This window comes from Mchenga conophoros, linkage group LG7 (assembly GCF_057382185.1).
Source record: "Mchenga conophoros isolate Kocher_MC1m ecotype Shallow Benthic linkage group LG7, M_conophoros_male_GT1.1, whole genome shotgun sequence".
In the NCBI taxonomy this organism is placed as follows: Eukaryota; Metazoa; Chordata; class Actinopteri; order Cichliformes; family Cichlidae; genus Mchenga; species Mchenga conophoros.
This window is the reverse complement of record NC_140532.1, coordinates 10,874,101-10,901,292: the sequence shown is the minus strand read 5'-3', so window position 1 is coordinate 10,901,292 and position 27,192 is coordinate 10,874,101. Positions and strand designations below refer to the sequence as shown.

At 41.3% G+C, this 27,192-nt stretch overlaps 1 protein-coding gene across 14 annotated transcripts; it reads left to right on the top strand.

Annotated features, from left to right (window-relative positions):
- The first annotated feature begins 876 nt into the window (after window positions 1-876).
- c2cd5 (C2 calcium dependent domain containing 5) lies at window positions 877-27,190 on the top strand. Of its 14 annotated transcripts, none has more exons than XM_085282036.1 (33): window positions 877-1,221; window positions 1,654-1,762; window positions 1,910-1,996; window positions 2,128-2,299; window positions 2,391-2,486; window positions 2,784-2,939; window positions 3,023-3,260; window positions 6,701-6,858; window positions 8,976-9,200; window positions 9,628-9,716; window positions 10,028-10,063; window positions 12,429-12,537; window positions 14,366-14,419; window positions 17,467-17,581; window positions 17,734-17,832; window positions 17,940-18,051; window positions 18,139-18,218; window positions 18,614-18,800; window positions 18,886-19,047; window positions 20,715-20,759; window positions 21,230-21,370; window positions 21,454-21,517; window positions 21,651-21,712; window positions 21,835-21,933; window positions 22,069-22,158; window positions 22,268-22,346; window positions 22,780-22,872; window positions 22,967-23,029; window positions 23,308-23,340; window positions 23,651-23,722; window positions 24,885-25,078; window positions 25,164-25,310; window positions 25,400-27,190. In XM_085282036.1, the coding sequence occupies exons 2-33, from the start codon at window positions 1,673-1,675 to the stop codon at window positions 25,523-25,525; spliced, it is 3,573 nt and encodes a 1,190-aa protein (XP_085138162.1). In that variant the 5' UTR covers window positions 877-1,221; window positions 1,654-1,672; the 3' UTR covers window positions 25,526-27,190. The 14 variants fall into 14 exon arrangements, with proteins under 14 accessions (XP_085138162.1, XP_085138160.1, XP_085138159.1 ...); XM_085282034.1 differs by having other exon boundaries at window positions 23,621-23,722; XM_085282033.1 differs by having other exon boundaries at window positions 23,621-23,752.
- Window positions 27,191-27,192: the final 2 nt, after the last annotated feature.

Here is a 27,192-nt window from a genome sequence, read left to right as displayed (position 1 = left end):
TGCAGAACATTTTTACAGTTCTTACACATAACATATTACATATACATATATAAAAGGCTCTCAGGTTGAGATGTAATGGTAAATCTTTTAAAAAATGAAACAAACAATGTATAATTTTAATTTAGAAAAACAAAACAAAAAACGGGCACAACTCCTTCCCTGAAATTCACGGGGGCTGTAGTTTTAAAACATATAACATTCAAGCTTGAGCAAATGGAGAACATGCTGAGGGTTTATTTTCAGTCAATATTTCTAAGTACTCAAAGCACCTGCAACAGTGCAACAGTTTCTTGTTGAGATGTTTGGAGGACTACGGTTCAGGCAGTAGGCTACTTCTAGTTTAGGTCTTTTGTTGGGTTTTCCTGATTATTAGGAAAGCCTCCTCCTATTATAGGTTTTCCTGTTGTCATTTCTGCAAAGATATATATATTTTTTCCGGATAAAGTATTCAACGTGCGCAAAAAAAATAAAATAAAAAATACAACAGCAGGATTGTTAAAAAAAAAAATCTATCACGTAACCTCTTACAGTACCCATGCACGCAAAACATTTTGCATTTATTTTAATAATACTGGGAGTGTTTGCTTCCTCGTGCTACGGTCACATGGAAGGTAAACGAAGTTGTCAAAGTTGCGCATGTTCAAACCAAATCTCTAAGATGCCTTTAAGGGATACACTTAACGGGGGAGCTGCTATTGAAATAGATAAAATTAAGCGAAATTGAACTACTGAAAAGCTAAACTTAATTTGACTGCATATAAGCACGTTTTAATCATCCTAGTGGAAAAAGATATTATATTATTTCTTATATTATTATTTTTATTTGAAGCAGGGGCGCGTCGACGTAACGTTCGCATGTTAAAGTACATCTTTACGAGGTACACACAAACGCAGCACACAACAACCCCAAGTGAGAATTCATTCATCATGGGCTTCATGCTGTCAAGCTAGCCGTTGTATTTACGCGGGACGTGTGTAATAAATAGTTAGTGAACAGTAATGCCATTTGTAGAGCATCGCCAGTATCTGTAAAGCCGCAATATCTGCGGCTGGATGATTTCTAAGTTGAGCGACACTTTCCTGTGTGGTGTACTGGGAACTCACGTCTCGTGTTATGGGAGAGACACGGAGGTCAGACGAACGGTGGACTGTCAACAATAATGTCCGAGTAAAACGAGACTGCTGCTGCTTGGCCAGCTGTATGTTAATCTTCTAGCACTGGTAAGGATGCTACAGTCTGCACTGAAGACAACATGCTTATTTTGTAGCTGCATAGGTGGAGGCTTTGCCGTGTGACTGTAAAAACATGGCCGATCAGGTAACTAGAGCTAAAGAGATTCTGACTGCAATGCAGTTAACCTAAGTGGCTTTTCGTGTTAGCCTCGTGTTGCTAACTTAATCTAGCACACTGATAGTTTGTTTTTTGTTTTGTTTTGATAAACGGCAATCCTGTAGATAACCTCAAACCGAGTGGATCAACCTTTTTGAAAAACAAGAAATACAAATTCTAGTTTAGCTTTTAGCTAATTAGCTAGTGAGCTTGTAAACAGAGGAAGGGGCTCTGCACGTTATCACCAAAACATGTTTACCGACGCCTCGATGTTTCCTGTTGCTAAGGGCAGTGTTGACAGATTTAATTATATATGTTGACAGATCAGCGTAAAATTGAATCATGCCTGGGAAACTGAAGGCCAAAATTGTGGCAGGGCGCCACTTGCCTGTGATGGACAGAGCCAGTGACCTTACTGATGCTTTCGTAGAGGTAAGAGAAGAATTTATGTACTTAATTTGTTTACAGCAGTGTGGCTGTACATGAACTGTTTGTCCTAATGCTGATAGTCACTTCCCCTCTAAAATGAGCCAAGAAAAGCAATTAGGCATTTTAAAAAGGTGTCTGATTACATTCCAGGTCAAGTTTGGAAACACAACCTTCAAAACTGATGTCTGTCCCAAATCCCTCAATCCACAATGGAACTCGGAGTGGTTCAAATTTGAGGTAAAATGCCTCTCTTTGAACATGAGGGACCGATGTTATTACTACATTAAATTGCAATCAGATTCTGTAGATTTCTAAACTCTCCTCCTCGCTTTTGCCTCTTGTTCCTCTTCATGCCTTGCTGTCTGTAGGTCGATGATGAGGACTTGCAGGATGAGCCATTGCAGATCACAGTATTGGACCACGACACTTACAGTGCTAATGATGCCATAGGGAAAGTTTACATTGACATTGATCCACTGCTTTACAGTGAGGCTGCTTCTGTCATCTCTGGCTGGTTTCCCATCTATGATACCATCCATGGTATAAGAATCAGCTAATCCATCCACAATGATCACTAATTTTATTTTGTTTTCTTCATGGCTTTATCTATATTTCTATTGTTTGTCATCAGGAATTCGAGGGGAAATAAACGTCATTGTTAAAGTGGAACTCTTCAACGATTTGAACCGTTTCAGACAGTCTTCATGCGGGGTCAAGTTTTTCTGCAGTAAGTTTGGGTGGATTTTTGATTCTAAATGCGTCATAAGACACAATTTTCAGATTTATGTGAGGGAGAGCAGTTCATTAGATGGCATTGTAATCAAGTTTTTTGTGTCATAATGATCTTGCCAACAAAAAAAGGGGTTATTCCTTAATCAGCAAAATTATAAGCCGTGTCAGTGCCATCAGCACATCTGTAAACAAGGAAATACCACTTAAAACTGTGCAATAAAGATGGAATATCAGCTATAACAAACCTTTCTAGTGAAATCTAAGTTCCTTCCCCTCTGTTTTTGTATGGCAGCCACATGTATTCCACAGTGCTACAGGGCAACTTTGGTGCACGGCTTTGTTGAGGAACTCGTGGTAAATGAAGATCCAGAGTACCAGTGGATTGACCGTATCAGAACTCCCAGGGCCTCCAATGAAGCGCGACAGAGGCTCATCTCTCTCATGTCTGGTAAGGAAATTCAGGTGTGGAGGAATGAGTGCCCCAATTTTCCCTGTTTTGTTAACATGGCCGTGTGTTACCCCCCCGTCCAGGAGAACTACAGAGAAAAATAGGGCTTAAAGTGCTGGAGATGGGTGGGAATGCAGTAGTGGGCTACTTGCAGTGTTTCGACCTGGAAGGAGAGTCGGGCCTGGTGGTCCGGGCCATAGGTACCGCCTGCACGCTGGACAAACTCAGCTCTGGAAGTGCCCCTAACACCAATACACACATGCACCCAAACACAGCTCCTGCTTCCAATGCCTGCAATTCCCCCTCTAAAGATGGAAAGGAGTGAGTATGAACCAACATCACGAGCATGCACACTACTACCTCTTTTATGTGCAAGACTGTGAGTTTTGGGAAAGACGATTGTGTGTGCACGAGAGGGAGAGTGTGTGGATTAAAGCGTGTACTGTATAAAGGTTTATGTGCACACTCCTGTGTGTGTCTCAGTATCTCTTGATTCCCCTTTGCACTTGGTGTGTCCATTGTATCACGTATAGTGCATCATAAAACTAACAGCACACGACATAACCTGAGACACACACATGTACAGTACACACACAGCCATCCTCAACCCCCTCCTCCTCCCTTGTCTGTGTCTGCTCTTTTAGACTCCTCTTGCATGGCTTTCTGCTCTGCCTCTGCATGTTCTAGTGCTGCATCTTTTTAGTGTGTATCTAGTACACATGTTCTGCTGTGCCTCTAACTATGTGGTTACTCACTTTTTTCTGCTTTTCCCATCATAAGTGATTTGTTTTGTGGTTTACATCCAGTTCCTGTAACCTTAACGACTTGGTGCGCTTGTGTGCCTCTTATTCTCTTCAAACTTTACATCTGTGTGTCGGCGTGTGAGATTTTGTGTAACGGGGATGTAAACATCTGCTGGTGGTGAGATGAAATGTGTGAATTTAATTGGAAAACTTTTTTTTTCGGTGAGGAGAACAGTCATGAATGTCCACTAAAAATAGGACAAAGTGATGAATCGAAGCGAGCGTAATTATTGTACCGGAGTTCATTTTCTTCTTTCTGTTATGATTGTCTTTCTTCATCTTTCCTTTAAGACTTACCTGCATTTTGGTTTTTCTTGCAATTAAGAAAGTGTTGTAAAAGAAACCCCTATTTCTTCTATGTTATCAGAATCTAAACAGCTATCTGTGATTACACACATTCTTGATTGTTTTTAAACTGGTTATTCAATGAGCTAAAGCTGCCATGATTCGGGATTCTTGTCGTTTAATCTCTTTCGGGTATTTATTGTTGTTTAATTTACTGACACTGTTCAGCAGTAGTGAGTATAAAGCGAAATTCCACTAAATTAAATCCATTTAGTAATTTTGGGTTTGACCTCAAGGTCAGAGGTCAAGTCTTGTGAATTCAATAACTTGATAAGGTTATAATAACAGATTTTTAATTTCCCCATAGGTGTATCTAGGGCTGTGCGATATGACCAAAATCTCATATTCCGATATTAAGACATCTATCGTCCGATAACGATGTAAATCACAAAAATGTAACATTTTCTGTAAATTCTGTGAATCTCGGGCAGCTCGACTTGCCTGAAGCGTTTCCAGCTGGGCATCGTACCTGGAGTGCAGTGTTTTAACTGATGCATGAAACTATACATTTTTAGACATAAGTTGTAACGGCCGCCGTTTTCTTTGTGAGTATTTATTACACAGCGTGCTGCGAGGAAAAGCCTGTTCTAACGTTTGAGTCTAAGGTTTATTTTTTAGCACCTGACTGCTCTTTTTTGCTTCTCATCCGTAAACACTCTGCATCTTTCACGTGATTCAGTTTATTTTGAAAAGTCTCTACAGGATCTTGAGCTTTATTGTGAAAGGTTTATGTGGAACAAGCGGACACGCGGTGGATTTACCGTCGTTGTTGCTAACCACAATGCATTAAAATCAAACGCTTGTCTGTCTGTAGTGTGGTTATATTAAATATAAGAGAAAGAGAGAACTTTAAGAAATTAATATAGCCACTACAGTGACCATCAAAATAATGAAAAAATATTGCTGTAAACAGTTTATTTTGCGACACCACGAAACAAACGATAGCATAAAATGAAACTATAGACGTTTTTATGTCGTCATCCGATATATATCTTATATCAAACACTAGGAGGTTGAGGGGTAGCGCTGGCAGTTGCCAGTCATTTACAGTCTCAATTCCTTCTCTTCAATAAATGCACTTTTAGTTACTACAAAAAAAATACAGTCACTTTTTTATTTAATTGTCTATCTATCTTTGCTTAGGCCTCCTTTACTTACTTTTCAGTAAAAACAAACAAACAAAAAAGACATAATGAGAACAAAATGGTGCCAAAGTGGAAAACAAGGTCATCAGATTGCTTTTTTTTTTGACCAACAGTTCAAGATGTAGCGGTTGGATATTTTACACTATTATAAAATAAAGGACCTTTCTTAATCAGTTTGCTTAAAATTGATATCCACAGTTACTCCATGTATTAAAATGATTGCTGATTATTTTCTTTTACTTCTTTTTTTAATATTTCAGCCATAATGGAGAATTTTAAGGTTTCCCAGGGAGCCATATAAAAAGAAATTCTTTCCAGGCTAGCTTATTTTTGGTTACTTATCTGTACTGCTGTAGAGCTTTCGTTACCTTTTTTTCCCCTCGTGTTTGCATCCCTGCTCTGTATATGTGTGAGACTGAGATTTCAAACTGAGAGCTGCGTGTTGTTTTTGTGCTTCTTTCACATGACTTTAAATTGAATAACAGTGCAAAAAGTGGGAGTTTTAACAAAAAAAAACCAACAACCTCTTTTTGCTGTTCTTTTCCTTTTTTGTCTCCCTTTTTCACTCTACTGCAATGTTGTGTTGTGTTGGTTCTTGTGTGCACCTCTTTCTTCCTTTCTGCCAACATTTGGATTTGGACGTTTCTCACCGCTCGTGTCCATATCGGCCCTTCGTCTTCCTCTCTCTCTTTTTCTTTGTCTTTCTCTCTCTCTCTCTCTCACTCTCATTCTTTCTGCTGATTGGCCCAGGTCTCCCCTTGCCCACGGATGCCGCTCCACCCACAACAGCCCAGTGCATTCGGTCTGCAGCTCCCAGAGACTGTCCCAGAACTTCTCAGTCTCTGTACCCACACTCATCTTCACTGGTACGCAGAGGCAGGAAAGGAAATAGGTGCAGGAGAAAGGCAGGAAATCAGAAATGCAGTGTAGCAATAAAGCTATAAGATAGAAGCATCAAGGCAAAGAAGGTAGACAGACCCTTATGTCCTTAAAAATGATTTTAGTCTGGAATCCCTCCACTTCTCATTTTCTAATTACTGCGGGGTGGGCAGTCAGGTTTGCAGTTGCATCAGCATTTCTGAGGAAGGGCCTGTAATCACCCTACAGTCACCTGACCTTTGCTTCACTCTACTGGGACACATGCTTCAGCTCGTCATCCTCTGTTAATCTGATCTTTTTTTGTCTGTTTTGCCATATTGCTTTCTTTAGTTTCATTTATGTGTGTGTGCGTGTGCTGTTCTTCGTCCTTACTTTTTGCTTTTCATGCTTGCTTTTGTTTTTTTGTTTTCCAGCCATGCGTAGCACCTGACAACACACCTCACCCAAAGCAAACAAGTGTCACATTAAAAAGTCACCCTTCCACTTAACAACCTCGGTTCACTCTCACCCACATATGCGCACACATACAAACGCTCAGAGGGGTGCAGTGGTGACTGACGTGTGTGTGTGTGTCATGTTCTCCTGGCAGGCCGGTATTTGTTGAGGATCTGCCCTCGTCCTCCGGCCCGCCAACCCCTTTCAGAGCCCTTCCCACCTCCTCCTCTCCTCCCCCCTTCTCTCCCTCCAAGCCATGCAGCCGCCAGTCCTCATCATCAGACACAGACCTCAGTTTGACGCCCAAGACGGGTAAGAATACTTGGCCCCGTCCCTCTTTCCCATTCTCATCCCTCCCTTCTCCTACACTTCATATTGGTGCTGCTGTGTGGTTTTGTTTTTCAAATTCAGTTTATTCAGTTCATTTTTTAAGAATATTTTAACATTATTTTCTGTTGTAAGTTTTATTATAAATATTTATTAAGCCTTGCCTCGTCTCCCACTTGTCCTCAGTGGCCTGGTGTGTCTTCTTGTTTCACACTTTGAAAAACAAAACAAAAAAAACCAAAAACATTTTTAATATTTGTAATATGAAACATGTGCTTCATAGCCTGAAGGCACACCAGATCTCTGTATTTGTTCCATCCCCTTGTTGTTGTAGCTTTAGAAGCACTGTGTCTCATGGGGGCTGTTGTTGATTGAAGGTCACTTCTCCATTAGTAGTCATTATGGTTAATCATTGAGCAAGAGATAATTTTGGTAGAACTCTGCCCTAAGGACAACTTAAGCACATTTTAACGCAGGCCACTAATAAATGCCACAAAAACTGAGGAACTTTTCACCACAGCTGCCCTCCCGAGCCCTCAGGATTGGACCTACATTTTCCCCTAATCCACATTCCTCCTTTCTTTCCACTTCATTATCTTTCTTGCTCATGTTTCCTCTTCTGTGCCTCCTTTCTTTTCCTCTTAAGCCATTTTCACATGTAGATTGCAGGAGTCCAGACTTGAATCTGATTGAATCTCTGGAGAGATCGGAAAATGGCTATGCACCAACGCTCCCTGTCCATTCTGATGGAGCTTGAGAGATTCAGCAAAGAAGAATGATAGAAACTTCCCAAAAATAGGTGTTCCAAGCTTGTGGCATCATACTCAAAGTTTTGCAGAGAAAAATGAATTTAATCAATTTTTGGAATAAGGCTGTAACATGGCAAACTGCTACAGCTGTGAATACTTTTTGGGTGCACTGTATAGCTAAGTCTTTAGGATTTAACACTTTTTCAATAAGATTTGACTGAGTTGTAGACTTTTAAGCTTTAATTCGAGGCATTTGACAAAGTTATTGCATTAACTTGTTAGGAATTACAGCCAATTGTTTACATAGTCCATTACATCCAATTTCAGAGGAATGTTCTTTTGTTATTCCGTGATAATTTAAAAGCAGATAAAAAAATCTAGGGCTGATTCCAAGTTTAGAGCTTGCATTTAGTAGCTGACCTCAATATGAGATCAAGAGATGTATAAATACAAGTTAAAGTGCTCATCATTTGGCTGAAAGACCAAAAGAAAACAGAGAGCATCAGCTTTAAGGAACAACATTCTGGTGTATTCTTAAAAAGAAGAAATGAACTAGCCAGTTCAGCAACATCGAAAGGCTTGAAAAACCACAGAAGACAAGTAAAGTCCACTATAACAGAATTATTTCCATGTTTAGGAAAAACAGCTTCACATCTAACCGAGTGAAGAGCACTTTTGGTAAAGTTGGAACAATCAACGAGATGCCTGAACTGAGGTTTTCACAGGTCGTGACAGGAAGGCCAGATCAGACCGCCGGGAAACATCTAGAAGAGCCTTCACAGTTCTAGAAAAATCTTTGGACAGATTGAAACCAAGATCAACTTGTACCATAATGATGGGAAGATAAAATTATGGAGAGCAAGAGAAATGACTCATGATCAGAAGCATTGATTGTCTGGAGTTCATGTGTGAAAATGGCTTTTGCTTCCCATCATTCTTCAGCATTTTTCCTTTTTCTCTCTCCTTACAACCAGTACATACAGTGCACATTTGATAAATGTCATTAAATTATTTGAATCGAAAGTATATTTTGGGTTCTGCAACACTGAAAGTCATCAGTTTGTAGTTAGCATGCTAATTTAATTAAAATGTGGACCAGCCATGTAATGTATTGACAGCTGATCCGCTCACCAAGGTCAGTATCAGTACAATGCCCAGCTTACTTAATACTAGCTACCTACTTTGCATAGTTCATTTCTCTATGCTTGTGTCCACTTTCCTCCTCATCGTGCTCTTCTCCATCTTCTCAGTTGTTGTGCTTCTACCTACTCTCTTCATTGCTCTCTGCCTATCCATTCTCAATATATCTGTTTTCTTTATGCACCCTCCATCTTTTTCTCTGCTGTTGGATAGAGGAGCCCCATTCAGTGAGATGCAGACCTGGGATCTTCCTCTGCCCCAGCTCCCCCATCCTTTCCACAGACACTCTGTCCCTTCCTGGTTCTGGCTCAGTGGGCTGTGGTCGTGGCTCTAATCCCAGGGCAACCACCTCAGCCCCACTCTCCTCCATCCAGTCAGACTCTGCCTTGCTGAGAAAGAGCGTGTCCTTCACTGAGGACCTGCTGCTGGCAGCCTCCGGTATAGTAGGCCTGCTGTGTGTCACCGAGTGCCAGAACCTTATAACAGTGAAGTGTTGGCATCTCACTCATTTGATGGGTCAACAGCAGGACTGTTCACACCCAAATTGTCTTGACTGGTTTTGTCAGAAACACTAACTGCTCACAGTCCACAAAACTACTGTGAGAGTCCTATTCTGAATACCTTAACTCCCAGCATGTGGTTTGATGTATTTTCTAGTGCACTAAATGATCAGAATAAGTTAGTCTGAGGTTCATGAGGCTGAAGATCATTAGGTTTTTTTTCATCCAAGTTCAACTTTCTCTTGATTTGTTTTAACATGAATGCTGCAATGTAATAATCACCTGACAGTTTGTTTGTCTTTGTGTTCGGCTGACTTTTGTGTTTAAAATGACAAAACTGAAGCCAGGCTCTCCTCTGTGATCAGGAATGGGCAGTGGAGGCAGCGCTGGGAAGGAGGCGGGACCTCTGAGGACCCTCCTCAGACAACAGACGCAGACAGCTCTTGAGCAGCGGGTACGGTGACAATGGTGTCACTCATCGTCCACGCTTACAAACAATTAATTACTAGCTCACTACTGGTGCAGACACCTGAGACTGAAATGCAATGTCACAGCTGACGAGCCATTTTGGAGAGTTGAGGGTTTGACATTTGTGTTGGCGTTGCATATCAGCCTCAGATCTCTGTGCAAATGGTGAGTTTTAACACAGGTGCATTCTTTGTGACAAATTCATAACTGACATTGGAGAGGTGTTTAATGGGGATCGGTCTGTGTAAGACCAAGTAATGTTCCATTTTTTGTGTCTCGACCACTTATGCTATTCAGGGAGCGTCTTCCTCTGGGTTATTGTTAAACGCCAGGGTATGTCCCATCAGTGTGACACCTTCTCACTCTCCACCTTTCCCTTGAAACCCTAACCAAGCGGATGACCACCACCTAGCCTGAGTCAACTCCTAACCTAGCTCTTTTTTTAAATTTTTTTTTTATTGCTCTGCACCCTCCAAACCCTAAAAGATTGACAAACATGTAAGGCAGAGTGCCTGAGGTTAGGAGTTGGGCTCCCTTCTTGTTCGAAGGGGTGTGTTTGAGACTGTTCGTGTTTCGTCTGGATATTCATCTCAAGTGCCTCCCTCCTTCCAGAAAAATTTCCCGAGTTTGACTTTTGGTTTCCCGTATCAAAAACAGGAATGAGCATACTCATCTCATCAGCTCATTCTTGTGACCTGGCTCAGAGTGGGAGGAGCTGTCAGACAAATTGGAAGACATCTTCCTTTTGTGGAGTAGTGGATACGATTGAAATTTGTGGCATTCCCACCTGATTTCTGATCACTGAAGCCATCCATCACATACTGGTCCTGCATGGCTGGGAATCACTACGTCCCTCTGCTTTTCTGTAAGAGTGTTGTCTCTTCAACTAAGAATGAATACCAGCAGGCTTTGTTTCCTGCTCCTCGTGTGAGTGAATGCATGGATTTGCATCACATTACTTGGCTAGAGACAGAAGACCAGCTGTGTTCTTAGTGGGCAGAGACAAGCATGTAAATCAGAGTAATGATTCACAGCCGCAAACTACTTTGTCTGTCTTTGTCCTTCACTTTCAGCTCCAGACCTAATGAATGCATGTGTATACAGTAGACTCAAAAGAATTCAATCACTACATCAGTGACACTAAATACCTAGGCTTTCATAGATGTTTTTCTCAATCATTTCCAGCTGTATTTGAAATGCTTTTGAGTTTTATTCCTACATGGGTAGGCTGTAGTGGGGAATCTCAGTGGACAAAACCTGCATGGGGGGCTCATCACACTCTGTCCTTGGTGCATGTTTCCACTTATCCTATACCTGCTGTAACTTAAGTCTACATGCATCATGTTTTAGACTTTAAAAACAGTTTTGATTGATAATCACCTGCTTCAGTGTGTATTGGAAGAGGAAAAAATGTGAAGTTTGATATCTGGTTCTGCTTTAGGATTTTCCAATTTCTCAGTTTTTGCATAGAATTGATACTGTGAGGTTTCTGGGGTTGAAAAATATTAAAAATATAGGATGATCTCTATTCAAAGTATTTACAAATTAATTTTTTTTGTTATGCAATATAAAGATCTTATTAGTAGTGTGCAAAGGTCTTGAGCTAGCCCTTGTTTTTTTCTGGGGGTTTTTTGTGTGTTTTTTTTTTAAACTAAATTACCTCCAAGCAGGAAGTAGGTGGTTTTGAGCAGTAGTTCTCCAGTGTTCTGAAAGTCTTTCTAGGTTTTTTGATTTGCATGTTGGCTGCTTTTTCATTCATTTTCAGTCCAGTCCTTGTACGTGATAGTTTTTCTTATTGTTTTTGTCAAGCCACTAAAAACTGATGTCTTAATCATGCAAACATAAAAAGGAATTTAACCCACATATGTCTGCACATTACAGTCAACTTGGCAAAGAAACATTTTTAAGTTGTATCTTTAGGGACTTTTTTACTAGCAGACCATGAGAAAAAAAACACTTTGTTCACTTTTATTTAGTTGACTCTATGAAAAATTGCAAATGTAACATGATTAGATAGATGTATTTTTGCACCAACAAGGTGATTTTTAAAGAGCTATTAGCTGAGAACCAGATGAACAGTAATTGAAATTCATATATTAAAAAAAGGAAATAAAATCCAGCAAAGACCTGACACAGGACCTCGCTGTGGCTTAATTTTTCAGCACAACAGTGATTCCAAACACAAAAGAGTTAAAAGCATACATGGCTAAAAAAAAACACATGAAGTGAAACATTAACACGTGAATGTTCTTTAAGAAGCCTGGAGAACTTTTCCTGAAGACTACTGAGAAGGACGCTTGGCTGAAAGACTTCACACTTTAGTGAAGATTAAAAGGGGTCCTATTGACCTTTCAGGCTAGTTAGAATTGTAAAAACAGTTTTTGCCTTATGTACTGTATTTCATTTATGTTTGTAGAATTCCCATTTTCTTGGTAAAATATAAAGAAATATAGGCTGACTCAAGACTTTTGCCCACTACTGTAGGTGTTGTATCTTATAGTGGTGTTTTAACCACCTACCTAACGCAGAACAAATTAGCCTTGTCAGCAAAAAGTAAATATTTGAACTCAGTTTTGAGTTGAGAACCTAATATTCACCAATGTATAAGTAAACATGAGACACAAAAATACTGGAAAGGCCCTTTCTGTAAGTGACCAGTGTGTGTGTTTTTTTTTTTTTTTTTTAATTAAATGTGTAGGAGTTCCCCTTCTTCACCTTGACGTCGTTCCCGCCTGGTTTTCTGCTTCATGTTGGTGGAGTGGTCAGCGCTCGATCTGTCAAATTACTGGATCGGATACACAACCCCGGTGAGTTCAACACACAAAAGCACACAAGTTCCTAACGTAGCTCGTCCATCGCGCCATGAAAAGATAAGAATGAGCTTTTTCCATTGACCCTACAGTGTTGTGTGTGTTTGATCTCGTTGCAAATGGCTGTTAGTCAATGCTACCCATTATCCTCTTGTGTTGCCAAATTTTTCCAGTGTATGGTCCTACTCCCAATTTGTTTGCAAAGGAAAAAAAAAACAATAAGTTGACGGTCAGACTTAAGTTTATCTGCAAGTCCTGTAGGTAGCAGGTGAAAGCTGTTCCTGGTCACGCCGATAGGCTGCGTCTGCAGTTTGTTCTAAACTTTAGGATGGGCTATCATCACATGTGTCAAACATTTTTATGGATAGGGGCAACTTTCACCTTGTCGTTTGACTCACTGGCTTTATGTAATTAATAGTCTGTGCTGGTCATGTGGTGGCTCTGTGTGTGTGCCTGTGCTGTGGTTGCTGTGTTGTTGTCGTGCAGTGCTGCCCCCTGCGGCTGAATTGCAGTAGTGGCGCATGGCTCCAGTGTTTTGCCTGCTACTTCTGTTGTGTGTGTGGTTGGCTGTAGGTGGCAACATATCGGGGTGCTGTGGTGTCTTGATTAAGCTCTGCCAGCCTTTCTCTGTCTTTATTGAACTCAGTGTGTTGAATCTGTTCTTGTGTTAAGAGGGGCATAATAAATACACCTTCAAATGAGATTTACAGACATTTGCTCGTCAGGTGATCACCTGCCTGTTAACAGTGTTGAAATGCCTGAGTCCAGTTTATAGACTTAGTAGTTTTACCTTTTAGCTCAGTTTACTAATAGCCTACCAATATGAATGAAGGATGTCTGAGAATCTAATCAAAGGGGAGTGTTGATGAATGTGGGCTGGGTTAGGATAAGCAGGGCTCTTGTCAGAAGTGGACAGGGGAACTAAAATAAGACTGTAAAAAAGGTGCTGTGATTAAACCTGTAGTCTTGTTTAAATTAGACTCAATGACCCTGATTGAAACTCCAGGATTAACTTGGAAAGCAGTCTGAAAAGAGCCCTGTTCACTGTTGCCTTTCTACTACAGAAAAACATCAAAGGTACCCTGTGGAGTTTTTCTTCAAAAATAGCACCGGGGAGCAATATTTTTACAAGTGCATTACTTTTTTAGCTTGTTTTTACTTCGACAATAACAACAATAACTTAACAGTTATGCTCTGCTTAACTCAGGCTTGATCTGCTGGTTATTAGCAAAATACATTAGCTAATGCATGTAAAAGCACTTCATGTAATGTTTTATAAATGCATCCAAGGCCGTCGTTGTTGAATCACTGCAGCTAAATGTTGGCAACCCAGATGACTTCTATCACTCACTCAGGTTGGTCGGCCTGCTCCAGACTGGCACCGTTTGAACCTGTTGACTGATGATTTAAAATCGGAGCAGGGGGGCATTTACAGTAAGAACATGCCCGGTGCATTATGATGAGACGCATTCGTTTTTGTTTACGTGAAAACTCCACAGTGCGCCTACATGTACTTACAGTCGCTGCATGCTCCTTTTTGTGTTGTAGAGCTTCTCTTCTCCTTATGTTAAAAACAAAATAAGTAAATATAGCCTGACGCTTTTACTCATCTCAGTTCTCCTCTCTTCCTCATCAGTCTTTTTCTTCTCTGTCAGATTGTTTCAATAGGACCTAACTTAGTTTGTCGTCGCATTAGTGACTGTGAAGTGGTGTCTGTCTTTGCATAGTGATTGTGGAGTGCTTCCGTTGTGCTGTGTCGGTTTGTTAGACTGTCTCTTCTTTTCTTTTTCTCTCTTTTCTGTACTAACGGTGTGTTCTGGCCCAGCCTTGGGTAACACGCGCTCATACAAACTGCTAGACTGGAATAGTGTCACTGCAGGTATTTTCCCCCCTTTTAATGCTCTCACCCACAGGAATGATGGCAGCTCAATGAAATTAAACCCATGTCTGCTTAGTGTTAAACTATAACGCCCCCATAGAAAGCTTAAGTAGAATTCAGCATAGCCTCATATTGCTGAAAACTTCTGACTTCAGTGAGCTGCCATCTTCCTCTCTCTAATCTGTGTGTTTGCGTGTGTGTGTGCTGAGTTTAGTTGAGCATGCCCTGCGTCCCCACCCCATCCAGCCTGGCCTGGCTACCCCACACCCAGCTCATCCTGCTGCACAGAAGAGCTCCTGCTCTTCACTAACGTTGTCCCAGCGCTGTTTCTAACGCTTCCCGAATGAACATTGTGGTCAAACCTGTCTAGACCAGAGGAGGTTTAGGAGGTTTACTCTGTCACAAAGAGCCACTGAGGCATGTGCATCCTTAACTCACTGGGCCGTATTCATACTGAGAGAAAGAAAGCGAAAGAGAGAGAAAAGTGATGAATGGATGCATGGAAAGAAGTCGTTGGGGGGTGCAGTTGAGGAAAATTAACTGGATCTGGGACTTTACAGTGGGGATGGAGGGAAAGAGGTGAGCTGACTTAAATAATGGAGTAGATTTGATGGACTCTAGTGAATGAATATGGCCCTTCTCTGCCCATGACTGTGCACGTGGTCATGAGTGTGCACGTTGGTGAGCCTGTGCCTGTTTGACATAACTGCTTCTGGTTTAAAGAAACCCACCTCGTGGGCCTAATGCCTGACCATCAGTCATTGTTCTTCATCTCTTCAGTTTCACAGCCCATTCTTCTCACCCCCTCATTCATTCCTCTCCCCTGTCTCACCTACCATTTGAGTTTCTCTCTGTATTTGGGAGGCTCTGTCAGCATGTAGCGCTCCCAGGGAATCATGGGGTGAAGCTCAATACTCTAATGTAGCTTTTTTTTGGTCATGTCCTCTTTGTTCAACAGCCTAAAACAACCATATGAGTCAGATTAAGCTAGAGCTGGGCGATAGAACGATAACGATATGTATCGCGATATAACTTTTACTCGATAGAGAAATTAAGCTATCGCGATAGACCTCGCCGCTCTTGTTCTCTTAAAAAAAAAAAAAAAAAAAAAGGTCAGCCGATCCAAATTCAGTAGCGCAGAGCCGAACCAATCACAGCCGCAGCGTCACGTCGCGTGACTTGTTAAGTACAGCACAAGTGCCAAGCCGCACGTGTGTTTGTTTGGGAAGCAGCCAGCGGGTAATGGAGGAAATGAGTGTGCCGACTAGAAAAATCAACCGAGCGTGACCGAAGAGAAAACAGATGATGGTTCCAATGCCGGAGAGATTGTCGAACGGAAGAGCCATAGAAGTTCCGTAGTGTGAAGGTATTTCGGCTATTTCAAGTCTGACAAAAAACAGAGTAGCGTGCACTGTAAATTGTGCCGAAAGCAAGTCTGGAAATACAATAAACTGGTGCATGCGTCACACTGTGCGCCACGTTATTGTTTCGGTGAAATGAATTTCTACAATACTGTTACTTCTACTCTCTGCAGTGTTTAAATGCTTACATATACACACAGTTACTGTCCCTCCACACATACGACTCGGTTCTGCTTCTATGCCCCAGCTTTGTTTACTTTTTCCCACCGAGGCTTCTAGACTTCTGATTGGCCAACATTTCTGCACGGTTAGGAATCTAGCGCCACCTGCTGCTTTGGCATGTTCATAGCAGCGTTTTCCTTCATTTCTGCCTTTATGTGTGGACGGGATTATTTTTTAAAACGAAAACGGAAAATCTCAGTTTTCAAAAATACCCGTGTACGTGTGGACGTAGCCTCAGTCTCTGACTGGAAGCGCTAATTCGTCATTCGGCTTTTGTCAGACTAAAGTAACTGTTAAAACTGTTTGAAAAGCTAAGCTATACAACAAGGAGAGATTGAGAATTTCCTTTTAGTTCTCAGTTTATTTGATACTGACAAAAGTTAGTCAGTTTTGTCTGTTCTTCTGTAAAACAAACTAAGATTTATTTTTAGAATTAATATTTTGTTTCTAAGTGGAATTGACAATTTAGTCTGTTTCATTTGTTCTATTTTGAAACTTAAACGCTTTAGCGGCTGTCTTTTGTGTAGTTTGCAATATTTGCCTTTATTTATCTGAAAAAGTCTCATGTTCCTTAAGTACATCTACCCTGTTGAACTTATTATGGGAAATAAATATTTAAAAACAAGCTGCTGATTATTTCACATTTTACTTGTGAGCAACGGCACATTTAAATCTTACAAATATAGTTATTTGGCTTATATCGTGATAGATATCGTTATCGCCTGAAATGAAAAAAACATATCGTGATATGAAAAAATCTCATATCGCCCAGCTCTATGATTAAGCTCTCAACTTGCAATGATTTGGCTTTAAAGAAAAAGATGTTTGGAGCAAAGCCTCATGAGAATATTGAAACACACCCATGGTTTAGCATAAGTATGATGAAGGCTCGATCGCTTTAAAATTACTAGCTTTGTCACCAGGATAGGAAAGCACGTTTAAAATTAGGCGTAGTGTCTTCTCTTATACCAGATTTTCTATCTATACTAGCAGAGCCACATAATGGCTGGTGGCTGTGTCCTTTCGGTTAGTGCAGCTGGCTGAAAGGAGACAAAGAGAAGGGAGACATGAACATTTATATGATGTCCACTAATGAACTAATCTTGTCTGACCATTGACTCTGCCTTCATCATCATCATCTCTCTGAAATTCTCACAAACCATTTTCAGTGTCAGTTTGTTTTACAAACTCACGGTTGGTTTTGGCCTGCTTTGATACACTGATTAACCCATAAAACATCAGAAAATACAAACTGTAATGTTGGCTGTTTGTTGATTTTCTGGTAAGTCAAAGCAGTCAGATTAGGCACCGGATTATGCACAGATTTCCTGTTAGTGTTGTTTGGATTTGTGAGGGTACTGCATTTTTAACCTATATTTTAGTGTTCAGTGAGGTGTTTTGATAAATAATTCAGTTAGAAATGCCTCGTGAAGGCTGTTTGATTTAGAATTGTGTGTTTCGCAGATGAGCCCGAGACTCGCGATGCCTGGTGGGAGGAGATTCGCCAGGAGATCAAATCTCATGCCAGAGCTCTCGGTTGCCATGCGGTTGTAGGGTACAGTGAGAGCACAAGCATCTGGTATGTACTGCGTAAACACACAGAAAAGTGATGCACTTTAATCCCGAGTTTGGTACAAAACACTTGGATCCTTGTGATTTCTCTCTTTGTGTCCTGCTCTCATTGCGCCTTTTTGTTTTTCTCTTTTCATTTCTCCCATTGGCTCAAAACAGCGAGGAGGTGTGTATTCTGTCCGCATCTGGCACAGCAGCCATCTTGAATCCTCGGTACATGCGTGAAGGCTGCCTGGACATCGGCTGCACCGACCACAGGTTGGTTTCTTTTTTTCTTATTGTTCAGCTCAAAGTCTCGGACAGTCTGAATGTCAGTCATCACGTGTTTATGACAATGCACCTTTTTGGTTTTTGTTGTTCTCCAGGTTTGAGGAGCCATCGCCACCGAACTGTGGCTTCTGTCACATCCCGTACGATGAGCTCAACATGCCCTTCCCTGCACAGCTCACCTATTGTTACCACTGTAGACGACAAAAGGTATCAAATACAGTTAATTTCTTTTTAGGTTAAATAAAAGGTTTCTGCTCTTTAAAAATATCAATAACTACTGCCTTTTTTTGTAAGGTTCCTGATGTGCTCTTCACAACAATTGACCTGCCATCAGAAGCAGCTGTTGCAGGAAAGGGCTGCCTTATCCAGGCCAGGTATAACACCTCACAAACCCACAAACCCTTCTTGATATTAGCAGAAAAGGAGTTAAAAGGCTTTAAAAAAATATTACTTAGGGAAAAAAACACACAAATCAAATCTATAAAAGTAAAGAATATTACAAGCATTTCACTCTATAATCTAGCTATAAATTATAACTTTTACAGTAGATATTTCAGATAACATAATTTATAAGACCCAATATTCTTCAGTGGTATCATGTGGACTAAACAATACACCTCAGACGATGCATTTTGACATCAAAGGAAGTTATCAAAGTGAGCAATTTTGACCAATCAAGGTCAATTTTAGACCTCAATTGGGTTCAGTCAAGCAGGTTTTCTATGAGTGAATCAATGCACCTTCAATGCCAGTGCCTCTTATCTGTCAGGCTGTGCCGTCTAAAGAAGAAAGCCCAGGGAGAAGCGAATGCAACGGCCATCTCTAACCTGCTGCCTTTCATGGAATATGAGCTACACACTCAGCTGATGAATAAGCTGAAACTGCGGAGCATGAACGCGCTGTTTGGCCTGCACATACAGATCAGTGTTGGCGAGAACATGCTCCTGGGTCTGGCTGTAGGTTAACCTTTCATGCTAACAAGTGATTATGTCGCTTTTATGTGTGGTGGATCTTAATCGAAGAAAACGTGTGTGTGTTCAGTCTGCTACAGGTGTGTACCTGACAGCTCTGCCTGCTCCAGGGGGTATCCAGATAGCAGGGAAGACTCCAGGAGACTTGAGCAGCGAGCATATATCATCCATTCAGAAAAGGATTAATGACACCATAGCTGTGAACAAAGAGCTCTATCAAATAAATCCTCCGGTGAGACAGTCAACACTTGCTGATACAGTGAACTTATGGAAGCTGATCTTTGTGATAAAGCCTGAAAAGTCTCACCTTTCAGGGCAGGTTTGTGGTAATGTAGGTTTGTTTCCAACTGCAGTAGCTGTGGTGTCATGTATGAAGCCTTTTAGCACAACAGAACTAAAAAAGTTAAAATTTATGATGTTCAGACATGGTAAAAACTTACCCTGATGAATACGCTATAACATCACTGTTTGTGGTCATTTTATACTGCAACAAGTGGGAACAGTTTTCACATTTGTTTCTACTTTGAAAGAAAAAATATCTACGGTCTATGACCAAGAATATTAAAGACTAGTGCATTGTCATCAGGCTTTTACATTGTATGGACAATACTAGTGTTTTCCATTATTTTGGTGATATTTTACAGTGTTAAAAAACATTTTATGAGACATACTATACAGTCCAGACTATAGTTATGTGGACAGTTACCTTTTTATTTTGTTCTCCAAGCTTTGTTGATTGGGTACAACATTAAAGGGTCAAGATTTACAAAGATTCAAAGTGCCCGGCCAACTGGAAACTGTTTCCTGGGTGGCTGTGTGTCATGGCTCAGAGCTGACTATCAACACTTAACCTTCAGTTACAAGTAGAAGTTATGTGTCATTAAATGAGAAGAGAGGAATTGAACATGAAAGAGAAAGAACTCCATGTTGGTATTTGTTTTCCAGAAAATCTGAAAATCATGGTGAAGGAAAAAAAAAAAAACTTGCTGAAAAGCAAGCCAGAAATGCTTCACAAGTACATAACTTGTTCTCACCTTTTAAAGGAAGAATTCGTGACCAGATTAATTCATGATTAAAGGATCAGAAGAACAAAGGGGCCAAGTCATATGTGTATATATATCTAGATCAGGGGTGGGCAATCCACGAGGGCCGGTGTCCCTGCAGGTTTTAGATCTCACCTTGGGTCAACACACCTGAATCACATGATTAGTTCATTACCAGGCCTCTGGAGAACTTCAGGACATGTTGAGAAGCTAATTTAGCCATTTAAATCAGCTGTGTTGGTTCGAGGACACATCTAAAACCTGCAGGGACACCGGCCCTCGTGGACTGAGATTGCCCACCCCTGATCTAGATAGCTAGATAGATCTTTTGACTTAAAGCCCCCTCTCTGTTATTGTTTCAGCCCATATGGCTGTGTTTGCTAATGTCATATTGCTAGTTGTTAATTAATTCACTGCTGAAAAAAAGCATAGGGACGAGTGTGCAGGTGTGCACTGTAGGTGAATTCTCTAGATGCATTAAAAATGGTCATCAGGCACATAGCTGAAGCAACCAAAGAGCCTTCCAGGGTGAAGAAGTGAGCTGTCTTTCAATCGCTGTGTTAATCACTTGAGCCAAATCTGTTTGAGACCTATTCAATTTGCTGAAGGTCAGATTAAAGAAAGAGTCCCTAAACGTTGTCTGCCGTGCATGGGAAGCAGTCCTTTCCATACTGATGCACACCTTCTCAAGTGAAATCTAAGACTTGACACTTTAATGTAGTACATGTCATCTTATTTAAATCCTCTGTGCTGAAGCTGAACAACTTCTAACTGTCCATATATGCCTGGGCTGTATATTCTGTTCTTTGTGAATCGTGATAAACTTACCCCTCTTGTCTCTCTCTGATCATTAAAGAAATTATTTGCCCTGGACCCTGAGGTGTTCTGCGGCATAAACATGGTACTGAGCATGCCAACCTTTAGCTGTGAGACGCAGCAAAGCATGACAAGTGTTTCACACTATTAATCTCACACTATTAATTGCAGCTCTTAACTGGGGACTTTTTTTGTGTGTGGGGATAATACATAACCCACACCAGAGTCACCTCTTCAGATGACTCACTGCAAAGTCATTTTATAAGTTGTTAACGTACTTTGATTATGTCCATCTCCCCTGACCAATCACACTCTCCCCTGCATATATATTTGTGTGTGTGCGAGTGTGCGTTTTCCCAAATTAACACCAACCATGAGTGTGTGTCAGTAAAGTTGACTGGGTGAGTGAGAGCATGTGGATTGTTACTAACACAGTCATTCTACTAGTTACAGTACAGATGTACAGATGTTAGATACAGATGTGATCTTCTGCGGTGTTCTGGTTTTCTCTCTGACGTCCCGTCTGCTCGGACGCTGCGTCTGTTTTGCTTGCAGGAGCTTGCAGAGGAAGGGGTGGGCTCTCCGATCCCTGAGCCAAGGCATCGATCCAGACTTTTTCGCTCCCACTCGGAAAGCTCAGACGAGCTATCAGAACTGGATCTGTCCCACGGCAAAAAGGATGCCTTCGTCCTGGAGGTGTGTATCTGTACAAATCAAATCAGTACACGCCAGTTGTAAATGCCAGTTTAAATGGTGACAATGTTTGATCACTCCTATAGATTGATGACACCGATGCCGTGGAGGATATCCACTCCCTCCTGATCGATGCACCTCCCCCCACAGGTACATGCTGCACACTCACTCTGGTTCAGTTACAATGGATCGTTATGCACTGCACACAAGTTAATAATTCAGTCCAAGCTCTAGCAGGTGCCATTGTTTCTGTGCTTCATTGCATCTGCTTCAATGTCTTCAGGTTTCTACAGCTGCAACACTGAAAATATGCCTGGGATTTCTAACTGGACTTCAGGAGTACAGGTACGTACTGAACGTAGTTGTAGCAATACTAACCATTATTGCAGAATAATTATTTTAGAAATAAATACAATTAAGTATTAATTTAGATCTGTGTAAATCTGTGTCATCCTTTATGTTGACAGATGTTTACATCAGTGAGGGTTTTGAGGTTGAGCAATGCCAATCTTACTAACCAAGGCTTAAACAAGATCTTTACTGACCTCTGTGAGAACCTGCTGAAGGTAAGAAACCATCATGGAGCAGGTTTCACACTGGCACTGTTTTTTGGGGGGGGTTTTTTCTTAGTTGAACTTGCTATGGTTGTCTGTGTTTAGTTTTGGGTTTTACAAGTCTACAATTCATCATGTTTGTTTCAGAGTTTTTACTTCAAGCTGCGCTCTATGATCCCCTGCTGTCTTTGTCATCTCAACTTCACCGTAGCAGTGCCAGAAGAAGAGCTCATACAGGTGAGACAATTCAGGCTATCACTCATTTGTCAAGCTGCCAGAGCAGTGAATGTAATTGAGAGAAAAAATTTTTATCTACTGCTGTTCCTCTGCTCGTCTCCCTGCGCAGGTCACAGTGACAGCCGTTGCCATGACCTATGACAAGGAACAGACTCAGGAGAAGACAGCTGAGAAGCCCGTCAACAAAGGTCAGTCTCTCTGTTAATTTTACTTCAGTTAAAGCTCTGCTCAGATGAAGGAAAGCTTTCACGTCCAGTTTAATACACTCAGTACTCATCAGTCAAGGAAAAAAAAATTCAAGCTGTATCTATGAAGTGAGCCACTACTTGACTCCAAATAATGCAATAACTCAGCTTAGGTAAGTTGATATCAATATTGAGCAAAGCTGAGAATTATTGCATGATTATTAGTGAAGTAGGAAAACAAATATTCTTTTAGGATCTAAGCCAGGATGTCAAACTCATTTTACACGATAGGCCACATACAACCCACTTTGGCTGATTCTGGCCCCTGAGGTCTTATGTTTGACACCCCTGCTCTAAATAGTGTATTGCTTTTTAGAAACATCCCTGCTAGTGCTGTGTGTAAAGTTGAGTGTGGTTTTTGTGTGTATCTTTTTAGGGAGCCTTGAGGCTGAAGAGCAGCTGCAGTTTCCCCTGGAATTGTGTGCAGACTCGTCCTCTTCCAACATTCAGACAGCATCCAAAATCTCAGGTATCTTTAACTGTATTTTTACCTCCCTTACCTCCGTTACCCTGCTTCACTAAACAGGTATCACCCATCTCGTCCACTAACACATCAGATACAGTCTCTTTATTCACCCCAGCTGCAAAGCTCCGCCAAAACCAGCTGCTTATAGTCCGATCAGCAGGTAAATGAACTGTAGTAGACAAGTGAGAGTTTGTTTTGCCGTGAACTTAGATAACAGCCTGTGACGCTGTCTAGAAGAGACTTTGTGTTGGTGACCCCCATTTGCATTAGGCTAACACAGCCATGGGATAATGGGGTGGGGGTGATGGTTAAAGCTAGGCAGCGCCTGCTGTGTTCGCCTTGTGGCAGTAATCGGTTGTTACTGAACTTTTCTCACCTTCCGACAAGGACAAAGTTAGACTGTGATGGTGTGTGTGTGTGTGTGTGTGTGTGTGACAGGTGTCGGAGAAAGTACCAACATGTCACCCAGAGGTAAGCTACCTTCTTGTCTTTTATTTTCCCAGCCCCTTCTCCCGCTACCGAAACTACTACACTGCCCTGTTTTGACTTTTCATCCTTTAGTCTCGGACAGAGTTATCCTGCACAGCTCCCAACCCTCATCCAGTTTTGTTCTTTTCTGTTCGTTTGTTTTGTGTTCTGTTTTGTCTTTTCGTTTTCTTTTCTTGTTGTTGTTGTTGCTGTTGCGTTTGTGAATGCACGTGTGTGTGTGTGCGCGTGTGTGTGTGCGTGCGTGCGTGTGTGTTCTCTCCAGCTGCCTCCGTTGATTACGGTTCCTTTGCAGACAGATGCAGCACCTGGCTAGAGCTGCTTAGGCTGAAAGCTCACACCATAAGACGAGGATCAGTTAAGACAAGTAGGAGGACACAGTCTCTAGCACACTCTGGTGATCATACCCACAAATACAGAACACGGTTCACAAGCGGTCACACATACGCGCACACACCCCTCCATGCATGCCACTGGGGGGCGGAGCATTGTAAATCAAGCACCAGCTTTGTTTTTGTTTTTTTGGCTAGAGTGTGAAAGTTGACGCCCCGCCCCTCAGAGGGATCCACAATTTGCAGCTTGCCAAAAACAGTGTGTCACATTAGAAAGGTTTTTGCATTTTGTGTGCAGCATTTTTCTCAAATAGCTTGTTGGTTGCAGCAATTTCATGAGAACCTCCGGAGGGTTCCTTTTATTCCCCTCCCCTGCTTTTGCATCACTGATTCTTCTTATGCTTGGAAGATAGGAGGAGACACTGTATGAATGCTAAAGGATTTCATGTCTGATTTGTTTGGGAACACACTGATAATCACGGTGGGGCGGGGGTCAAAGCTTTTCTGCAAGAGCTCGTGTGACTTTTCAGATCTGTGCATGTTAAGTAAACTACAGTCTAATATGTGGCTCTGAAGGTTCCTGGTTTGATGGATGTAAGCCACATCAGGTAAATTTGCAATAAGATATTGGAGCATCTTTCACACTCTGGCTTGTGTACATGTGCCCAGCCTCAGCCTCACAGCTGTTTCTGTCTGTCTCCATGTCTGAAGCCTTCCTCACAAATGCCAACATATAGAATAAAATCTCTCATGTACTTTGCTGTAAGCACTCTATTCACACTTGTAAACAGCTGTGCCCAGGTCTGTCTCTCTGTCTGCAGACATGTGTAATTGTTTGTTTGCATCAACTGCATGATATGCATGGCAGCGCACACGCGCCAAGTGATTGTCTATTGCATTCTCAATGCTGCATGTAAATCTAACAAACACACACATGCCTAAGCACATGTAAGTGCACATTTTACTCTTGCTGTGCAAACCCTAACAGCTGAGTTTCTGCATTTTCATTCCACTATGACATTTCTTTCTGCTTCAAGGCTCATGTCTGCTTTTAATCTTTCCACTAGTTTTGAGTTTTTTCTGGTATCTCCATTCCCGTTTTATCTCTTCTTTTTCTTTATATCCCCTCTCCTCTCTTCTTATTTTTCTCTTCACATCTCCCACTTGCTTCTGCCTACACTCTCTCTGAACCTGCAGTCTCATCTTTGGAGCGCTGCAGTCCGCTTCAAGAGGGACGTTCCCGCTCGCTGCGCTCCAGTCGCTCGTTTGGAGGCAGCTCGGTAACGGTGGTGAAGATGACGCCGCTCTCCTTCCTTCCCGGGACACGCATCATTAAATACCTTGGCATTATCAACATGTTTTTTATCAGAGAGACGACATCATTACGGGAGGTACGAGCGACGTCAGTAAAATATCCAAAGTCCCGCGGTCATTTTGCGCAGTTTTAAACGTAAAGTGTGTTTTTGTTCTGTGCAGGAAGGCGGTGTCAGCGGCTTCCTTCACTCATTCATCGCAGAGGTGTTTGCGATGGTTCGAGCCCATGTAGCGGCCCTCGGCGGCAATGCAGTTGTGTCTTACAGCATGAAAGAATGTGTGTTCATGGAAAATCCGAATAAAAATCAGGTGATATAAACTGCACATTACTAACAGGCGGTTTATCTCAATACTGGCTGTTCAATTGATTAAATTTTGTGTACTTGTTCTTCTCTTAGGCTCAGTGTCTCATAAATGTAAGCGGTGATGCGGTTATCTGCATCAGCGAAACAGACCAGGAGTCCTCAGCATCTACGGCAAATACTGGACAGACCGGTGGCAGTGAAACTGATGGGGCTACATGACAATGACACTGGTCCCCAATTCTGGCTCCAAGAAACACACACTAAGTCAACACACTTTAAGTCTAGCCGTCCAAATCTGACTGACTTATGTTTGCCTTAAAACTCTATAAAAGATCCAAAGGCTTGGACACAGCGAATAAAGAACCATTGCTCAAGCATGCAAAGCAATCTATATTAATATAGGAGTGTGGGATGTTTCTTTTTTGTTTAAAGAGAACATATTTTGCAGGACATATTATGGAATTTCAAAGTATTTAAAAACATTTAATTTAAAACCAGTCACCGACTCCTTACACCTAACCTTCATATTAAAGCCATCCATGCTGGGGTCACTCGCAGCCACAGTATATTGGTCATCCAGTCGGGTATGAGTAAGGCAGCTATGACTGATTTGTCCATCCACGGATCACAGATGTCGCTCAATGACTGAAGTAAAAGGGATACAAGCTAATGATTTTAAAACACAGTCAAATTCTTACTCAGTTATTTTCATCCCATGTGTTGAGCACCAAGTGAACAGATTATGCATCAGGCAAGGCAAGTGTTTAAATTTCAACTGAGTGGTGCTCTTTCTTAAACTATAGAAAAAATAGCCTGAAGTGGAAAATTTTGAAGCTAATTCCAAAGAATCCAGGTGGACATGTGATCCGTTCACTGTTGTCCAATTTTAATGTTTTATGTCTAAACTGGGCTCATGTTGAATTTTTGAGAATCTTGCTAATTAGTTTTAAAGTGTTTCTCAGAGGAAGTCCAAAATTGTTCTGCAAGTGTGGAACGATGGTGTAACAGCTGTATTTCTGGGAGGAAACTCATGTTACATGCATATAGATAACACAAGCCAAAATTACAGGTGTTATATGCACATATTTTTGTAGAGCAATAACTCCCTTTAGAATAGCCATTACCATATATTCAGTATAAAGCTATTTAAAACTATTAGATTATATTGCTTTATCTTAAATTCAAGTGGCATAGCAGGTATGCTTTTTATTCACATGCAACTGGAGTGAGCAGGGAAATGGTGACAGGTGTGATGTCAGATGAATACAAACAAAACTGGTGAGTTGATATAAAGCGGGTCTTTGGGATGTCGTAGCAGGGATCTGTAATAGAATATAAAAAATGAGGTTGTTTTGAAGTATTTAAACCTTGATCTCTGGGTATCGAAGCAACTGACGTCCTCTTGATGCATTTATCTGTGTGTGTCAAATTTCACATACCTTCGCCAAGCTTAATCGCTGTTTCGTGGGCACTCGTGTTTATGTTTAGAGTCTTGCTGCTGGTCTTCTGTCTATTGTGGGGGGGGAGCAGCTACAAGTGTCTGTGCCACCTGAAAACAGACTGTAAATGTTCTCCAAAAAAAAGAGAAAAAAATCAGATTTCTAGTATTTTTGTAAGTTAAAGAGTCCTACTACTTAATTCAGCTGTGCAATGAGTTTCATGATGTTTTTGTGTCACTGTGTCAGAGGATTAGTGGTACTCTGTTTTGTGTGTGATCAGCTGTTTGTGATTAGTTTCATATGTTTGTGTCTAAAACTTGAATGTAAATACTTGGAAGCTTTGGCTCTTTGACTAGCAGCATGCAGACCCATTTTTTTTTTTATTGCCATGACCCTGTATGCTTGCCTGATAGGTCTTGCACAATAAACCTGAGTCAAAGTGACAGC